The sequence below is a fragment of the Piliocolobus tephrosceles genome, chromosome 10 (assembly GCF_002776525.5).
Source record: "Piliocolobus tephrosceles isolate RC106 chromosome 10, ASM277652v3, whole genome shotgun sequence".
NCBI classification, from domain to species: domain Eukaryota; kingdom Metazoa; phylum Chordata; class Mammalia; order Primates; family Cercopithecidae; genus Piliocolobus; species Piliocolobus tephrosceles.
In genome coordinates this window covers 103,700,448-103,718,924 of record NC_045443.1, presented here as the reverse complement: position 1 = coordinate 103,718,924, position 18,477 = coordinate 103,700,448, and the positions used below count along the sequence as shown (strand labels likewise).

Genomic DNA, 18,477 nt, shown 5'->3' with positions numbered 1-18,477 from the left:
TCTCTGAGGCTGTTTCCCTGTCTATAAAATGGGACCAGTAGCTAGCTACTTTATAGATAATGTAGGATTAAATGAGCTAGTGAATACAATTGCTAAGCACCATGCCAGGGCCATGCTCAAGAAATGGAATTGATTATTCCTGGTGTCATATCTAGGGATCAGTGAGATGTCCTTTCTGGTTGGAGTAGAAACTTCTGTCGGGAGGTTGGAGAAGAGAAGAGTGAGGCCAGCTTGCCTATCAGTGATTCTGAACGATGGAGGCACATTAAAATCTCATGAGGAGTTTGTAAAAAATGCTGATGCCTGGGTCTCACCCCCAAATATTCCGGTTTAATTGACCAGGCTGAGAAATACAGGCTTAATCCTGCAACAAAGAGAAAATGAGCCCTGCTCTGGAAACTTGTCTTGGTCTGACCATTTGTCATCAGTGAATTCCAGGGAGGAACGTGTGTCTGGCAGCAGTCACCAGTGAGCAGTGAGTGATACCTTCGGGCTTGGGTGTACTTAGTTAGCTGTTGGGTTGCTGCCCTCATCAGAGACTCAGAGCCCCATGAAACGGTTTGTTGAACTTGGCAAAGTAGTGTATTATGCTTGTGTTTACTCTTTTGAACCCACGGCAAATCATTGAGCGTTTTCACACACTCCCTCTGCTGCCAGATTTACAAGTTCCACATGAAGTCCCTGCAGACTGGATCCAAACTGAGGACTGGCCCCTGTTCGTAACACAGCACCGGAGAGTTCTCTTCACGTGTAATCATGTGAACGAGCGCTTCAGCTGTGAGCCTGTCCAGCCACGTTTCTAATGAGTTTCCTATTAAGTTAGCTATTTGACCTTCAAGTTATTATTTTCATTGTTTTCTTTTGATTACACCCAAGTCATTTTTCTAGAGGCTGGAGATCAGAAACAAAACAGCTACAAACTAACGCTACTCCCAGGCTGTCCTGCCTCGCCCTCCTGGGTTTCCTGGAATTCAGTATTTTCCAGTGCCTTAAATAATGCCACTTATACTTGACACTAATGTTTAAAGAAAAAAAAACTCTATTGCCCCTTACTATGGAGTCTTTCAAAATGAACTGGGATGGCTTTCTTAATTTGCACAGACAGTCACCAGCATGCATTTGGGAAGGCTCATAGCACAGAAGAGGGGCCTCCACAATGGCCATGTACAACAGCGGGGATTTGGATATTGAAAGGGGGGTCAAATTAGATGAACTGTAACTTTTAACCTGCAGAGTCTGGGATTTTTTTTGATTTGGGGAATTTGTGCTCCCCGCCATGACTTCTGACAGCAGGTGCCTCTGGTAGGTATGGCTCAGAGATTGACACCCATGCTTGGAGTAGCCCTAGGGACCAAAGAATGGAAGAGAGCTAGGTTTGCCTTCACCTCAGCTTTTACTGGGGGCCACTCGAATCCTCCGATGTCTTGAAGTGTTCATTCACTATTTCTGCCATTCCTCCACCTCCAGCCCATCACACACATACCTCGAGGGCATGAATGCAGCCTTGGGTGTGGACTGTGCTGGTGCATACCCGTAATTCTGGATTTGATGTCTTCCTTAGTACCCCTTTGCTGCTGAATCGGAACAGCTAACACTTCTGCTTACACTTGCTGCTGTGTAGTGTGATAATACTTACTATGAGGCGTAAGGTAGAGGCTTCGTTTTAGCAGAGGAAGAGCCTGCAGTACAGGAAGGCTAAGTAACTTGCCAAGGTCACCCAACTGGGAAGTGGCTGGAGCCAGAGGTGTGATGACCACAGGCCTGGCCTTTCCACCTTGGTGAGGTTGTGAGGGTGAGATGAACCCCTGTATCAAAGCCCTCTGCCGGGGTTTCCAGGGGTGGAAGACTAAGGCTGTCTTCACAAAGGTATTTCTACCCCCATCACTGCCAGAACTGGGGAGCATGCTTTTTCAGAAGTTCACGGCATCAAGTACAAGAACCCTTGCTTCTTTCTGGGGGTAGTTGTGAGAGGTTCTGATCAATTGCCGGGGCTTTCTCACATTCAGGATTGTGTGAGTGAGTTGTGTTTTTTTTGAGAGAGAGAGAGTGGTGTGTGTGTGTTGTGTATGACACAGAGGCTGAGACAGAGCAATAGAGGGAATGATCAGGGAGGCTCTGGAGTGCGTGTGTGATATTGAGTGTGTATCATGAGCCTGTGGTGATGGCTGATAGAGCCCATTTCCACCTTAGGGTTTTTCTTGGTTTCTAGAAATGCTCCCCAGGGATGGTTGTGGAAGGAGGGTGGAGTCCAGTGGCTTGTCCAGCATGGTGGTGTCAAGTGCCCTCTCCCACACAACTTCTCTCTCTATCCTGGCCACGTCCCCTGCCTTCCTAGGATTGGATATTGGGCCCCATTGGCACTATTAATCCTAGCAGGCACGGATGGGTCTTGGCAAGGCTTCTGCATCCCCTCTTCTGCAGGTGGCTTCTACACTTTCTTACCATTTCTTCTGCCTTCCGTGGAGTCCACTTCTGGCCATGGGTGGCCTTGTTGGCTGTGGTTCTCTTCGGGCATGCCAGCCAACATCTAGACAGAGTTTTGGTTCAAGAAAAGACAGTGAGTGAACAAAAAAGCCTTTTGTTATGCAAACCAGGAACTGCACTGAATCAACTCAGACCAATTTATTGACAGGGAGATGCCAGTTTAAATTTCTCATCCTCACTGCTCTGGGCTTTCAGATTCAAGAGATCAGAGGACCATTTAGTGAAGCCGTGAGCCCACAAGGTGTTTGAAATTGACTTCTAGGGAGGAAAGTTTTGAAGAATGAATCTTGTATTGACTAAATGACTCAGTTGGTTTGCAGACAGTCCTTTCAAGGAAAAGATCACTTCATTTTTGAAGTGAAAAATAAGCTACTTTCTGTAAGGATCGTCCTGATATTTAATAAAAGAGCACCCATGAGGACTGGAAAGGTACTTCGGTCCGAGATTTTTGGGAAAATGACAAAAACGCTGCTGCCTAGGGAGGTAGTGCCGTGGAAGAAATGGCAGCACCCTGGATGCCACCTAGGAGACGGAGCTGATAGAAGGCAAAGGTGTGAAGAGAATTCTCATGGGGCCACTCCTAGGCCCTAGGCCTTTTTTATTAAAATCAACAGATGGGCTGGGTGCAGAGACTCACACCTGTAATCCCAGCATTTTGGGAGGCCGAGGTCGGCCGATGGCTTGAGTTCAGGAGTTTGAGAGCAGCCTGGGCAACATGGCAAAACCGTGTCTCCAACAACAACAACAAAAACAAACAAACAAACAAAAACCCCATAATAATAATAATAAATAAATAAATAATAAAAAAAATTACAAAGATTAGCCAGGAGTGGTGGTGTGTGCCTGTGGTCCTGGCTACTTGGGAGACTGAGACAGGAGGATCACTTAAGCCTGGGAGGCGGAGGTTGCAGTGAGCCGAGGTCTTGCCACTGCACTCCTGCCTGTGTGACAGAGCAAGACCCTGTCTCAACAAACAAACAAAAAAACCAACCAACCAACTAACCAAAAAATTCAACAAAGGACTCTTCCTCCCTGGAGGTTACAGAAAGAAATTCTCCCTTTTTAAAAGCCCACCCTTCCTGGCACATCCTGTAAATTGGTCCTCATCCTCTCTGCTTTCCAGGCCTCTTTCTTCCAAAACGGCCCAGTGTATTCTGCTGTCACGTGGCCAGGGGATGCTTAAAATCCCAGGATCTCCTCACTCATCAGCGTTTCCCTCACTCCAGAGCACTGTTTTTATAATACACGTTTTCTCAAGTTCTACACGTTGTGTTATTAACCTCGAGAGCTGCAGGAGGCAATCTCTGGGAGCTGGGTCATTAGCCTGGTTGTGAAAGCCAAATGATCAGAGGGCAGAACGGGACTGTCAAACCGAACGTCTGATGAAATTCAGGATTACTGTGGAGAAGTAGCTGTTGCTATAGCAACCAATCCCTACTCTCCTTTGAAATGGAAAATAAACAGCAAACACGAAAAATAATTTAAGTTGGTGTCTGGGAAGAAGGAAGGCCTGCTTGTGGAACAGTTGAAGAAAAAGGAGAGTTTGGGTATTTTAGGATATGTTGAAACAATGGTGAAACTATCTCAAAAGCAAAACCCAAGTCATTTTTGGGTGGTTCAGTTCCATGCCAGCTTTTTCTAGAAATCTTTTCAGGTTCCTTCTGGGTGACCTCACTGATCTTTCTGATTGTCCAGGTACTTAAAGTCTGTACTGCAAAGGGTAGCTCTTTAATTATTTTTTAAGTACTGGTCGTTTCCAACTCCAAAGCAACTCCTTGGGGGTAATGACTATGCCTTCTCCTCTTTTATATTCCCTTTGACATGTAGCAAAATACTCAGATTGATGTCTCAAATAGGCTGATAATAAAGCTATTTCAGAAAAATCGGTGAGATTGGCTCCATTTAATGAAGGAGAACCTTTATTGGATGTAATGCGAAAAGCAGAACTGGATGATGGAGGAAGAGGGTGGAGAGTCGTGGCAGGAACATTTGCTTTTGAGTTGCACAAATTTGCCATCCAATCTTACTGGGTATCTACCCAACAAAAATGCATACAGATATGCATCAAAAGACATGCACAAGGATATCCATAGCAATACTATTCATAACAACCCTCAACTGGAAACAGCCCAAATGTCTATCAACAGTAGCATGGATAAATAAACCACACGATACATTCACATAATGGAGTACTCTAGAACAATGAGAATGAACAATCTTTGACGACATTGAGCAGCATAGATTATTCTCACAAACATATTGAATTCATGACAAAGGAAATATACTACGTGATTCCTTTTTTTTTTTTTTTGAGACAGAGTCTCACTGTGTCACCAGGCAGGCTCACTGCAACCTCCTCCTCCTGGGTTCAAGTGATTCTTGTCCCTCAACCTCCCGAGTAGCTGGGATTACAGGTGCCCGCCACCACGCCCAGCTAATTTTTTGTGTATTTAGTAGAGATGGGGTTTCACTATGTTGGCTAGGCTGGTCTCGGTCTCCTGACCTCGTGATCCACCCACCTTGGCATCCCAGAGTGCTGGGATTACGGCCTTGAGCCACCGCTCCTGGCTATGATTCCATTTTTTAGAACTTCAAAACTCATCCAAGATTTTCATTCATATTCCTTATATTCATGGTATTGGTATATCTGTATATTTGGGGAGATGATTAATGACAGAAAGAGGACGTGGCAGGAGTGCTTGCAGGGGGCTGGCAATATTGTTTCTTGATGTGAGTGCTGGTGCCCTATTTATTTATTTTATTTTATTTTTTGTTTTAGAGATGCGGTCTCACTATGTTGACCAGGTTGATCTCAAGCTCCCAGCCTCAAGCAATCCTCCCATCTCGGCCTCCCAAAGTGCTGAGATTACAGGTGTGAGCCACCATGCCTGGTGGGTAGGGATAATATGGATCCCTATCTCATAAGATTGTTGTGAGGAATAAGTGTTTTAATCCATGACATGTAGTAACTGTTCAATAAATGTTAACTATTCTTATTTCAAGCGTTCTAGGGAAGGAGAGATCCCTGTCTGGGAAGTCTCCTGGAAACAATTGAGCCCTGAACAATTTCGTAGGTCCAGGATCCTGGATGCTGTCCTGTGCCTTGCTCCTGTCTCATGGATTGTTCTCGGCGATGTTTGGTCGCCTGTGTGGCTCACCTGCAGCTCCCTGTGGGCCTTCAAGGTCTTGTGCTTTATTCTTCGCCCTCTTCTTTCTCTCCTCCTAGTCTCTGGCCCTGCCAGTTGCTGGTGCTTCTGTTTCTGCTCTGTTCCCTTCCTCTTGCTGACCCTTCTACCTGGCCTGCCTTTCCCTCCCCTCCAAACTGGGAAAAGTCTGCTTTCGGTATCCCCAGTGCCATCTGCATAGTAGGTGCTTTCTGCTGTGCTAAATCCAGGCTCTGCACCACCTGGCCATGGCCCCAGTGCTGTGGGCTGACTTAGGCTGAGCTAAGTTTCTATTCAGGGATTTAATTTTCCTGGTAGGCCTGGCATGTCAAGGGGCATAGTTTTCCTTACCATTCTGGAGCCACCAGGCTTCTGGCTAAAACTGTCTGGCCAAGAGACACAGGCTTTCATTTTTCAGAAAGGAAACCCTTCCCAACTGGTGGAAAATAAGCTTTTGCTTAGTGACTAATAACATAAACACAGACAAGATTTCTGGGCTTATAAATAACCAGTTGTAAAAGTGCCCAAGGGAAGCAGCCGTTTTTTGCTAGAAGAATGGCCAAGAGTATCCCTGTCACCTTGTAGATAGTGACCTTAAGCATGGGCAAAGGAGCGTTGGGCCGAGGGTACGGAAGCTGCTCATTCTTCAGTATTAATTCCCAAGGCCTTGCTCTTATGCATTATAAATCCTAGACTATTCTGGAAAAATAACACCCGCTCTCTTAAGGTCCTTTCCTGCTCGAAAATGCTGTGATTCTGTGGCAGCCACAACATGTTTTAAAGAGCGATGCCAGCAGGGAGAGGAAAGTCTTAGGGTTTTGTTTTGCTAGAGCTGCCTAAGTGGCTGATGAAGTAATTATGAGAACAGCTTCCATTTGTTGAGCACTGGCCGAGGCACCGTGCTGAGGGCAAGAGACCTGTGAGGAAATTACTAGTCTCATTGGACTGATGAGGAGGCCGAGGGGCAGAGGAGTTGAGATATATGAGTAGTAATGGAGTGACTGAGAGCTTGGGGGCAGCAGTCAGACTGCTGGACGCAGTGCTGGCTGTGCCTCGTACTCCCTGTGGTTACGGGAATTATTATTCACCTTGTCCCCAGGTGTTCTCGTCTGTAAAACGGGGATCTTCATAGTTTCAAATCCTTATGATGTAATTCACGCAGAATGCTTGTTAGCATGGTGCCTGCACATGGTAAGCCTACAGCAAATTTTGCTGTTACTAAGAAAGGCTTCAGGAAGCTTCATCTGTAACACCCCCAGCCTGCTTGATGAAACACTGAGGCTTGAAGTCTAGGAATCTTGTTTGCTGTCAGTTAATTTAAAGTGGCAGTCAGGGCCTTGACCATGAGACATGGGCTGCTTCCTATGAGGAACTGGGGATGGTGTCCCAGAGCCAGGCCTGGCCGCTCGGACAGTTCTCTGACCACCTTGCTCGCTGGCCCTGCCTGAGAGAGTGAGGGGCCAGTTTTGTCCCTCGGATATCATCTCATTCATCCAGTGCTTCCGGAACTGGCTCCATATGAGTTCTTCTGGATGCCAATTGGAGGACTGAAATGGCCCAATCAACTGGCAGAACTCTGAGTTAAGGAAACCAGGCTGTCTGAGGACAATCAAGTATTAATGTTTGGCTTGTGTTTGACCATGGAATTCTTTTCTTCTTCAAGGCAGCTTGCAGAATGAGTACCCCATGGAATATGCATTTGGAACTATTTCTTGACCCCTCCAAATGCAGTCAGCAGGGAGGCAAGTGTGAAAGGCTGGCAACCAGTAAGGATGGGGGTAAGGGGTGTCCTTGGAGGTGAGACAGGTGGACAGATCTGCGATATATTTTATTTTATTTTTACTTTATTTTTGAGATGAAATCTCACTCAGTTGTCTAGGCTGGAGTGCAGTGGTGTGATCTCGGCTCACTGCAATCTCCACCTCCTGGGTTCAAGCTATTCTCCTGCCTCAGCCTCCCCAGTAACTGGGATTACAGGCACCTACCACTACGCCTGGCCAATTTTTTATATTTTTTGTAGAGATGGGGTTTCACCATGTTGGCCAGTCTGGTAACTTCTGGCCTCAAGTGATCCACCTGCTTCAGCCTCCCAAAGTGCTGGGATTACAGGTGTGAGCCACCGTGCCCGGCTGGACTCGGGATATATTGTAGAGACAGGATCAGTAGGACTTATTGATGGAAGCTGCTTAGTAAAATATTTGATGTATTGGACTGTATTGAGCCGAATTGTGTTTACGTCTCCTTGATACCAAATCAGTCAGTTGGAGAGGGAAGAATCCAGCCATTGAAACAGCCCTTCTGCCTGTGCGAGGCAAGTGGTCCACACCTCCCGATAGTCACTGTAGGGCCAGAGGCTTTGGCTCCCTTAAAGACACACCAGACTCTTTGGGCTGTGAGGCTTCTTGTTTATTTATCTGTCAAAGTACTTTCCTTCTTACTACATCTCTTGTTTTTAAAATTAGAAAACCCGCTGCCCTCTCCAGGGCCTATCACTCTTTCGTTTTTGGGGCCTGAGCCATGCATCCCGAGGCAGTCGGGATGTTTCCAGTTTCCAGAGTTTATTGTTAATGAAAAGTGCACAACAGGCTGAAATCCCTGGCAGGAGCCAAAGCTGCAGGGTACACCGAGGCCAGCAGACGCTGGAGCAGCCAATTTTATCTGGATGTTCTCTCCTCCTCCTCCCTACCCTCCTCCTTCCCCTTCATTTTATCAGGGAGGTTTGGCTGGACTTGAAGGAGCCAAAAAGGAACTGGGGGGGTCTGAGCTTCTAGCAGCCAGCAACAAGGTATGGGAGGACAGGGAACCCAGGCCTAGGATAGGTTCCAGGTTAACTCGGTTCTTCATTGAATGTGTGTCTGCCTTGGTGCTAGGCTCTGGGGATGAATTAGTATTGATAGCAACAATACTAGCTAACATTATTGAGTGTATGCTGTAAGGGGAAGGCCTTGTAAACACTCAACATACCTGATATCAGGAAGTCCTCCCAGCAGCTCTAAATACTTGCTAATATTATTCATGTTTTATAGTTGACTAAACTGAGGCCCAGAGAGGGCAAGCAACATCCCTAGAATCACACAGCTCTAGGAGTATCTCATCCCAACACTATAGTTTTTAGCTCCGTCCATCTAGGCAGAGGACATGGATATGTAAACCAGGAAATAAACCATAGCACAGTTTGCATGTGCTATGAGGCAAGTATTGACTAGTGCAATGGGAGGGGTGCTGTGGAAACCACGTATGAGCACATTCTTGGCTAATGAATTAGGGTGCTGGGCATAGGGGCCCTGATGGAAATGTTAGAAAAGTGGATGAGATGGAGGGAGGTAGGCAGGGGACCTTCAGGGAGGATCTTGGGTACCCTGCAAAGGTTTTTGGACTATATCCCTTAAGAGTGATGATGGATTTCAAAACAAATATTGCTTATTTTATCCTTGCTCAAAGGACATCTTATGTGAAAGTCCAAAGTATGAAACAGGTGGCAATGGAGTGGCTTTGGACAGCCTGTCATTTGTGGCCTCCCTTCTCCCTGCCTCCATGCATGGGTCCCTGGCCATCTGCCTGGAACCCTGACTTTGAACATCACAGCTAGAGAGCATCAGAGTTGGAGAGAAAGAAGCATTTCCAAGCATTTGGGGAGACTGTTTCCTTGGTGTTGCGGAGGTTCAGTGAGAAGGGGCTGGACCTGGTGGCAGGGAACTGGCTTGAGATGATAGTAGCAGCAGCCCTGCAGGCTGTGGCGTTAGTTCCCCATCCATGCTGGGGACCGGAGCCTTGCTGATTACAGCCAGCTCTTTGGGAGGCCATCCATCTAATGGTTCTGCCCTTGATCTTTGAAGCCAAACTGCCTGATGGCAGGCTGTGCCAGATTCTTAACCTCCGTGGGACTCAGTGTCTTCATCTTTCAAACGGTAAAATTACAGATATTTCCCTGATCATTTGTTGTAGGGTTTAAACGAGTCAGTACATGTGAGGTGCTTAAAACCTTACACACAAACTTGGTGCATAGTAAGTGCTATATTGTTATTTATTATTAATGTTCAAAAATGCCTTTATGTAGTTTGAGTTTACTCATTTAATAAATATTAACTGAGCTCCTACTATGTTACTATGTGCCAAATGCTGTTCTGGGTGCTGAGGATACACCAGTGAGTGAAACTGGATAACCCCCTTTTACATTTGACTGGGGGAGACAGAATAAATACATATGTGGAATGGATGTGTAGTAGGTTCTGAGAGGGGCCCGTGGGATCGTGCACAACCTGGTGGGCCACATTAAAAGCTTTGGGTTTTATTTGCCTGAGATGGGAAGTTATAAAGAGATGACAAGATTGAGCACCCATTTTGGGGTCAGAGTAGCTCTATTAGGACTGGGTACCCGGTCTATATCCAATGGTTAATAAATTATTAGTAGTGTTTATTGTTACCCATTATTGTGTCTACAGGAGAGCCGTTCCGGGAGAGGGTTGTGAGAATGATCTTACAAGGAGAGTGGGGTCCTCAGAAAAGAGAACCACATTTCCCTTAGCATGACAAAGGCATGTCTAGGAACAATGGTGGTGACACACACCATTGCCCACCTGGCAGGACAGCACACCCAGAGCCTCATGATGCTGAATTGACTGATTGGTCCTCTGCCTGGCGATGTCTCCGTTGTCCTCTCTCGCATTCTCTGTAGCATAAGTGAGCTTGTTGGCTAAACAGGGTGTTTGTGTATTGCTGTTTTCCCTCTGCAGTGTTTGAGAACAAAGATAAGATTGTGATCATCATGGAATATGCAAGCAAAGGGGAGCTGTACGATTACATCAGTGAGCGGCGGCGCCTCAGCGAGAGGGAGACCCGGCACTTCTTCCGGCAGATCGTCTCCGCCGTGCACTATTGTCACAAGGTACGGCTGTGACTGGCCCGCAGCTTTGACCATAGATGGTTTTTGTGGCACTGCATGATTTTTTTTCCTGTTATAAAAGTGATATCTGTTCATGGCAACGTGTATGGAGAATTTATGAACTAGAAATAAGAAAATTACCATCACCCATGATTCTGGAATCCAGGGATAACCCATTTTTGACATTTTCGCTTGTTTCCTTTCAGTTTTCTTCCTCCTCCTTCTCACAATTTTTTTTTAGGCAAACTCTTAATTTTGAATAATTTTAGATTTACAGGAAAGTTTCAAAGGTAGTACAGAGAGTTCCCATCTATGCCTCACTCAGTTTACCCTAATATTAACATCTTACATGTCTGTTATACGTTTGTCAAAATGGAGACACCAATGACCTTTTTCTGTTCCAGCATCCAATCTAGGGTACCACACTGGATTCAATTTTACATCGTTTGTGTCATGCTTTCTTACTTAATATTTTGATCTAAATGTTTTCCTATATTATTAAAAATTCTTTGTGATTCTTGATTGTTGGACATTGAGGCTATTTCTAATTTCTGGTTATTACAAATAGTGATCAATATCTTTACATGTGAATATTTTCCTCTCATATGAATAATTTACTTAAGAGAGATTCCAAAAGTAGAATTACTGGGAGAAACGTTCTTGAAACCTTTCTATACTCTTGGTCCCTTTTCTCGCATAGGTCACCTACATGCACATACGTCTTATTACAGCACACCTTGATGGGATGTGCTCAGAAGATAATCCAAGCTAGTTGGGAGGCTGAGTGGGGAGGATTACTTGAACCCAGGAGTTCAAGACCGGCCAGGGCAACATAGCAAGATCCATCTTTGAAAAACTTTTTTTAAAGTAGCCAGGCATGAGGTTGCACACCTGTAGTCCCAGCTGTTTGGGAGGCTGAGGCAGGAGGATCCCTTGAGCACAGCAGTTTGGGGCTGTAGTGAGCTATGATGTTGCCACTGTTCTCCAGCCTGGGTGACAAAGTGAGACCCCACCTCCAAAATAATAATAATAATAATAATAATAATAATAATAATAATAATAATAATATAGCCACAGTAGAGTCACTCTTGGTTTCTGGAAAAGGCATGAAGAACACAGATAATTACAAGCCACGTCTCAGCCATTATTGTTATTAATCATTTTGGCCATGATTTTCATCTCATTCAGACTTTCTCCAGATCTGTCACACCCTGAACAGTCATTTACTTTGAGGATAATGTGACTTGAGTCCAACAGGGCATCCAAAACAGAGTCAACTTGTTTATACAAATGATTGCAACATGGGGCCTCCTGGTTTGTTAAATATTGTGTTTAATTGAGAGTGGCTCTGTGAGTAATTAGAAGACAGTCACTCAAATCTGAAACCCTTAACCCATGTGAACATTGTTTGACCTCTCTTTGTTGACTCAAAATGTGCTCATGATTTGAATCGTATAATATTTTGTATTTCATCATCAGGTATCATTGTAAATCACCATAGAGACGATATTTTTGTTATTTGAAGTGTATGAACACTTGGATTCTGTATGAATGAGGCTTTATTAGACTCATTCCATCTTATTACGAAAACCAGGAATGAAGCAATGTAAACCAAACTGCTCCTGATATTTAAAATTAATGGAATCAGGCGCCTTGTAGTCGACATCTTTCTTCTAAGAGACTTGGCTTTGTGCATTTCTGAATTCAGAAGGCCTCCTTGCAGGCTTGAATTAGAAAAGGGTTAGTAGAAATACATGTTTTCATTTCTCCCTCTGAGGAGTGCTTTTGGAGATATTAAGAATGGTCAAATGAAAAGGAAAATAAACAAGAAAGAACCACCCATAAACATGCCTATTGGTTCGCTCAGAAGAGCAGCTTTGATTGCAGATGTCCTTTATGCTGAATGATGTTCAGAATCATTCAGTGCCCCCCGCTACTTGTCCACGCACCCCCAGATAGCCAGTTCTTTCAGGCCCACTGCTCTTCCCATGCCCACCCACCCCCTAAAAAGATAATAAAAAAGATAGTCTTAAAAAAGAATGAAGAAAACTAATGGTTACTGCCGTGTAGACCGAGAGCCTATTGGCTGACGACTGCTTTTCACATTTCAGCTGGCTGGCTGCTGGTCATTGAAGTTCAGCCTCCAGCCTTGCCAGAGTTTGCCTGAATGGAAAGGTCAGGCAGGACGGCAGCCACCTGCGTCGGTCAGGCCAGTGGTCCCGGTCTCATTGGTCTGCGCTCACACTTCACCTTTCACCCAGCCCTGAGTCCTGCTGAGCGGAGAGGGACTTCCTAAGTCTTCTCTCCAGGCTGCTTAGGAAATGTTATCCTCAGGACACATCAATATGAGTCGCAATAGATTGAGCCAGATGTCTTTCCAGCATTGGATAGGCAGGCAGGCACACAGACAGACAGACAGACGAGGAGTGCCTGTGAGCCCCACAAGTCTTGAGTCCTCAGCAGAGAAATCTGCTTCTTCCCTGGGAATCCCATCCCAGACAGACATTGTTTGCCGCTGCCTGGGATTATATTGCTTTCACACAGTGGAATTACATTCCGACAAAGAATCCCCCTGCTGTTTTACAGGCTCTAGGGGAAAACAGATTCCAGTCATTTTTCCCTTAACCACACAGCAAGTGACTAATGCTCTCCTGTCGCTGGTCGGTTGCTGGCGGGGGAGCGTCAAGACAGTGAGAGCAGCCTGAAGGATGGAGGCGAAGACCACCGGGCTGGCGCATTTCTTTAATCTGTCAGACATTTCCCTTTGCGCACCCTCCTTCTTCCTCTCTCTCTCTTGTTCTCATCCCAGCCGCTCCCATTCAATTCCCTCTTTGTCTTCTCATTTCAGAACGGTGTGGTCCACCGGGACTTGAAGCTGGAAAATATACTGCTCGATGACAACTGCAATATTAAGGTAAAGCTCTTGTCTCGTTGATTGATGTGCAGGGCCTGGGTCTTGCAGCCTTGTGGAGGCTTAACCCGCTCCAAGCCGCAGCCTGGAAATAAGGCAGCCACTTCCTACCTGGCAGGTTGGTGGGGAAGAGTCTCTTTGCTTGAGCTCGAAGTCCAGTTCAAACAATTAAATTCGACAAGCAGTTACTGATCTCCTACTACATGCTGGGCATTGTTCTTCCTCCCTGGGTAAGATGAGATGACTGAGATACAGTGTCTCTCCTCAGGAAGCTCATAATCTAAAATCATCACCATAACAATACTTTTAGCAACCAATAGATACATGTGTATTTTATATTTTTGCCTGATATCACTTAAATTCAATCTTTACGACAACTCTACAAGGTAGGTACTGTTATTTACATAATTTTACAGATAGGGCAACCGAGGCACAGAAAAACTAAGTAATTTGCCCAAGGTAATCCAATGGTAAAGAGTGGAGTTGGGATTTGAACCCATGTCTCTCTGATTCATGAGCCCAAATTCAAGTTGCTTTGCTTGATTTTCTAGCAGGGCCCTAAATTATTTTAGAGCTGGAACTCTTTTCCTGGCCATTTCTTTGTCACTCTCCACCCTGTCTCCTACTTCTCCCTCTCCACCTTCCCACTCCTGAAACCAGCCATGGACTTGGAAAGCTGACCAAAATGGGGATGGTGCTTGCTGTTGGGAAATAGCAAGTTCTGGAGTTTACTCACACAGAGAGTATTATTGCTGGCTGCTGCTGGAGCTGGAGAAAGCTCTCCTGGCCCGCAGGGTTCAAGTGCCTCCCGGGGAGCCCTCTGAATGTCCTTTTGACCATGTCTACAAAATAAGCAAATAAGGTTTCAAAATAAACGGAGCTCACTGCATGGGTTTCATTATGAAACGGCCTGAGTACTCCCAGCACCAGCAGGAGCCTTCCAATTGGCCGCTGGTGACGTTAGTGGCTTATCCCTGGTCCCTGGACAAAGCATGGGAATGATTTTTTGTTGTCGCTGCTATCAGTGGAGGAGCGTGTGATGAGACTTGTTTCCTTGCTTGGAAGGATGGAGTCGCTTTGGTGTTGGGATTCTCTGTACAGATCATGGCGGCAACCATTAGTCACCATCATCCTTTGAGAGGCCCCTGGAAGCCATGACCCAGTGACCTCTTGCTCTTGAAGACTGGTTGACCGTAGTCACATGCAGTCCATAGAATAAGGAGGAAATAGTTGGTCGAAGTAGTTCTCCATGGGAATAGGAAGTGGAATCTCAGGGTCTATTTCTGGCAAAGTAGTTGGATTATTCTAGAAGGAGCACTGGTTATAGAGTTAGAAAATTCTGGGCTGTTTGGCTTACTAGCTTCTTGAGACTGGGAAAACCACTTAACCTTGTTTCCTCAACTGTAAAATAGGGTAACAGTACTACCCACAGGCCTGCTTAGAGTAGTGAATGAGACATTCTGTGTTTAGTTTTGTAAACTGCTAAGCACTCGTGTCCGAATGAGTCAAAGTTAAAAGCAGTGGCTTTGGAGTTAGATATTGCAACCCTGCCCCTTAGTAATGGCAGGATTTGGGGTAAGTTTCTTGATGATTTAGGCTTTAGTTTCCTCATCTGTCAAGTAGGGATGCCAGTTCCTATCTCTGCAGATTATTGTTTATTTGTTCTTTTTTTTTTTTTTTTTTGATGAATATTTTCTGAACAGTTACTGTGTGCAATGTCCTGTGCCCAGTCCTGGGGAGTCCATAACAAATGTGAAGATTTTAGACAATACTACAATCAAAGCAATTCACGCTTAACTGTTACTATACTGGGAGCCTGCTTAAGTGGCTGGCCACTGGAGAGGGAATTAAACCAGAAGTCAGCTGCTCTGAAGATGCCTAGGTCCTGGGGAGTGGTGATCAGGTCATGGCTGAAAAATTGGTCCTGGCTTGAGGGCCACATTTTTCTAAGGGTTTGTGTCATCAACCTTATTGACTTCCTCTCCAGATTTCTTCCTGCCACCTGCCCCCAGAGCGCTCAAAACTAAATGTCATCTTTACAAGGCCTGGAATGTGAGCCTCTTGCCTAGGGATTGGGTTCTATGGTGCAGTGTGACCCCTTGGTCCCATGATGTATTCCCAGAAGTGATAAGACACATAGCTTTCTATGCAATCATAGAATTCCCTAATGGAGGAAAAGAATGATTAGAATTCTGAAAGCAATTGTGCAGGGAAACAGTGAGGCAGGAGCCCAGAAGAATGGCTTCGTTTGTGTAAGCAAAAGGGCAATGATGTTGGGCCTGACAGTTCCCCTGCACCAAGTTCTTCGACCTGGGGTCCCTGTGCATGACGGAGGGAAAGAGCACACACACAAAACAGTATTAACAATGAAGGCTTAGGCATACACTTTTCCTTAAGAATTTCTAATCCTGGCATTTCCCAAGGTAAAGCACGGGTACGCATGCACACATACATCCCAAAGAGAAACCAGATCTTCCCATTATCAATGCTTTTAAATTCCTTTCCTCCTTGTTCAAGGAATCCTACTCAGATCTGAGAATCTACATCTTCAAAGAACTTTGGGGGTCATTTTCCAACCCCTTGTTTTAATGATTAGACCCAGAGAGTCTAGATGATAATGCCCATGACCATGCAGTGACTCACTCTAGACTAAATTGTTGTGTCTTTGCTTCCCCAGAGTGTAGACTAGTGCTTGGCACACAGTAGGTACTTCAAAATGGTTTGACTTTGGAATAAAGGAATGATGAGCCGGGATTAGAACTCATGCGTTTGACTTCCAGGCAAATTATCTTTTCATCATCTCCCATCCACTTCCAAGGTTTTAGAAAATGTGATTCAGCTGGTCTTGATTTGTCTTCTGGTGGTATATGCTCAACTCTTCCTGACTCAGCATTTTGCTGAAACATATTTAGAACGGACCCTTGCTGACAAAGGCAGGCAGACACATGGCCACAAGCTGGCCTCCATGCTCAAGAGAGCCCCTGCCATCCGTGTCTGGACCTGGGGGACCACGGACACATGAGCCACCAACGAACGGGACATGAGCAGCAAGGTCCTCTCTTGGAGCTCCCTCTGGTGCCTCTCTAAGTGTGGATCCATCTTCCATGTTTCAAGTGTGGAGGACTTTGGCCTAGGAAGCCTATATAAATGCTACTGGTTTAAACTTGTCACATGTCGCTGCAGTGGTGGGGAGAGCCATGTAGCTCATTCCTCTCCCCTTCCCTGCCTGATGTTGATTTGCAGAGAGCACATCTGGCCTTGAAAATTATTTATCTGGCCACTGCGAGAGGGTGTGGCTTCTAAAAATATTCACACAGTCGGTCAGCAGAAAGAATGAGAGCAATGTGCTGCTTTGGGCTGCATTCCGCACTCTGGAAGCCTGTCTACTAAAATAGACACCCAGCACAGCATTAATTTGCAATTAATAAAAAACGGGCCAAATACACAGCCCACTCTCTGAGAGAATGGAATGCTGACAATTCCCATAGAAGGCTCCTGTAAAAATGTCTTACAATGAGAAGAGGTCCAGGCACCAGGGTCAGCCGACCTCCTCCAAGAGGGCTGGGAATCTGGTGAGCTCCCAGGGCTCAGAACAGAGGGGCTTAAGGGAAATGGCCTGCTGCCCCTTATGACAATGGAAATGCGGCTGCTGTGGATAAGAAAAGAAGCTTTGAATGGCCAGGGCCAAGAAGAGATAGAAACCTCTGAAGCTTAACAAGACCAAGTGGGGCAGCTCAGAGTCAGCCTCTGGGCTTTGATGATATGAATGTGAGAGCTGTATTCATGCATGAATTAATCAATTCATGTGTTGTGTGTATATATCCATGCACACCTGCATTCACTCATCCATTCCTGCATATATTCACTGAGGAATTGAATATCTCTTCTGGGCAATATTTATTTGATCAGAAATATTCATTAAGGTCCTACTGTGTACTTGGCCCTGTGCTGGGGATGTAATAGAGAACTAGCTGGCCAAATTTCTGTCTTGGAACTCAGGATCTAGCAGTTGTTAAACTAGCAGTGATAATGAACCGTGAGGAGGATACAGAAGTCAGTGAAGAAGAGAAGGTACCTGCTCTAGTGAGCTTAAAATTCCAGTTGGAGTCACAGCAATCAACAAATAAACACATCATGTAATTGGCTGGTAGTGAAGAAAATCCATGCAGGGTGACAATGAAGAATAGATTTGCTCTTTTAGCTAGAGTGCTCAGGGAAGGCCCCTGGTATAGGACTTGAATTCCGCTCATCCCCCAAGCTGTCTCGGGCTTCTTGACCTTGGCACACATGGTTCACACTGTCTGGAATGCTCTGCTCATTCCTTTTAGCCTGCTCCTTCTTTGAGGTCTCTGCTTGAATGTCTCTTCTTCCAGGAGGCCTTCCCTGATCCTCCTCCCTTGGCAGGGCCAAATGGCCCTGTGTAATGTATTCTGGAAGTTCTGAGCAGGAAGTAGTGGGTCTGTCTGGCTGGATGGACCAGAAAGCTTTCATGTAGGAAGAGGAATTGAATTGAGTTTTGAGGGATGGGTAGGAGTTTGATAGTAAGGAACATGATAATGGCTTTTCAAGAGGAAGAAACAGCAAGCACAGGAACACAGCATGGAGACTAGAAAAGGAAAGTATTGGGAGGCCGAGGCGGGTGGATCACAAGGTCAGGAGATCGAGATCACGGTGAAACCCCGACTCTACTAAAAATACAAAAAATTAGCTGGGCGAGGTGGCGGGCGCCTGTAGTCCCAGCTACTGGGGAGGCTGAGGCAGGAGAATGGCGTGAACCGGGGAAGCGGAGCTTGCAGTGAGCCGAGATCGCGCCACTGCACTCCAGCCTGGGCAACAGAGCGAGACTCGGTCTCAAAAAAAAAAAAAAAAAAGAAAAAGAAAAGGAAAGTAATGCTTTCTGAGCCCCTGCTAGAAGCTAGAGCCCCATGTCAGACCTTCCACGCCTTATTTCATTTGGTCCTCAGAATGTCTCCACTGGGGTGTGTGTGGTTATATCATTTTACAGATGAGGAGGCTCTTGCAGCAAATAAGTGATG

The 18,477-nt window shown here is 45.6% G+C and overlaps 1 protein-coding gene across 1 annotated transcript in view; it reads left to right on the top strand.

The window, feature by feature from the left end:
- Window positions 1-18,477, top strand: part of NUAK1 (NUAK family kinase 1) — a 73,013-nt gene that overhangs the window by 41,578 nt on the left and 12,958 nt on the right. Inside the window, exons 3-4 of the mRNA XM_023209291.2 lie at window positions 10,382-10,533; window positions 13,379-13,444. Coding sequence (XP_023065059.2) covers window positions 10,382-10,533; window positions 13,379-13,444 — 218 coding nt within the window. The remainder of the gene's footprint in view (window positions 1-10,381; window positions 10,534-13,378; window positions 13,445-18,477) is intronic.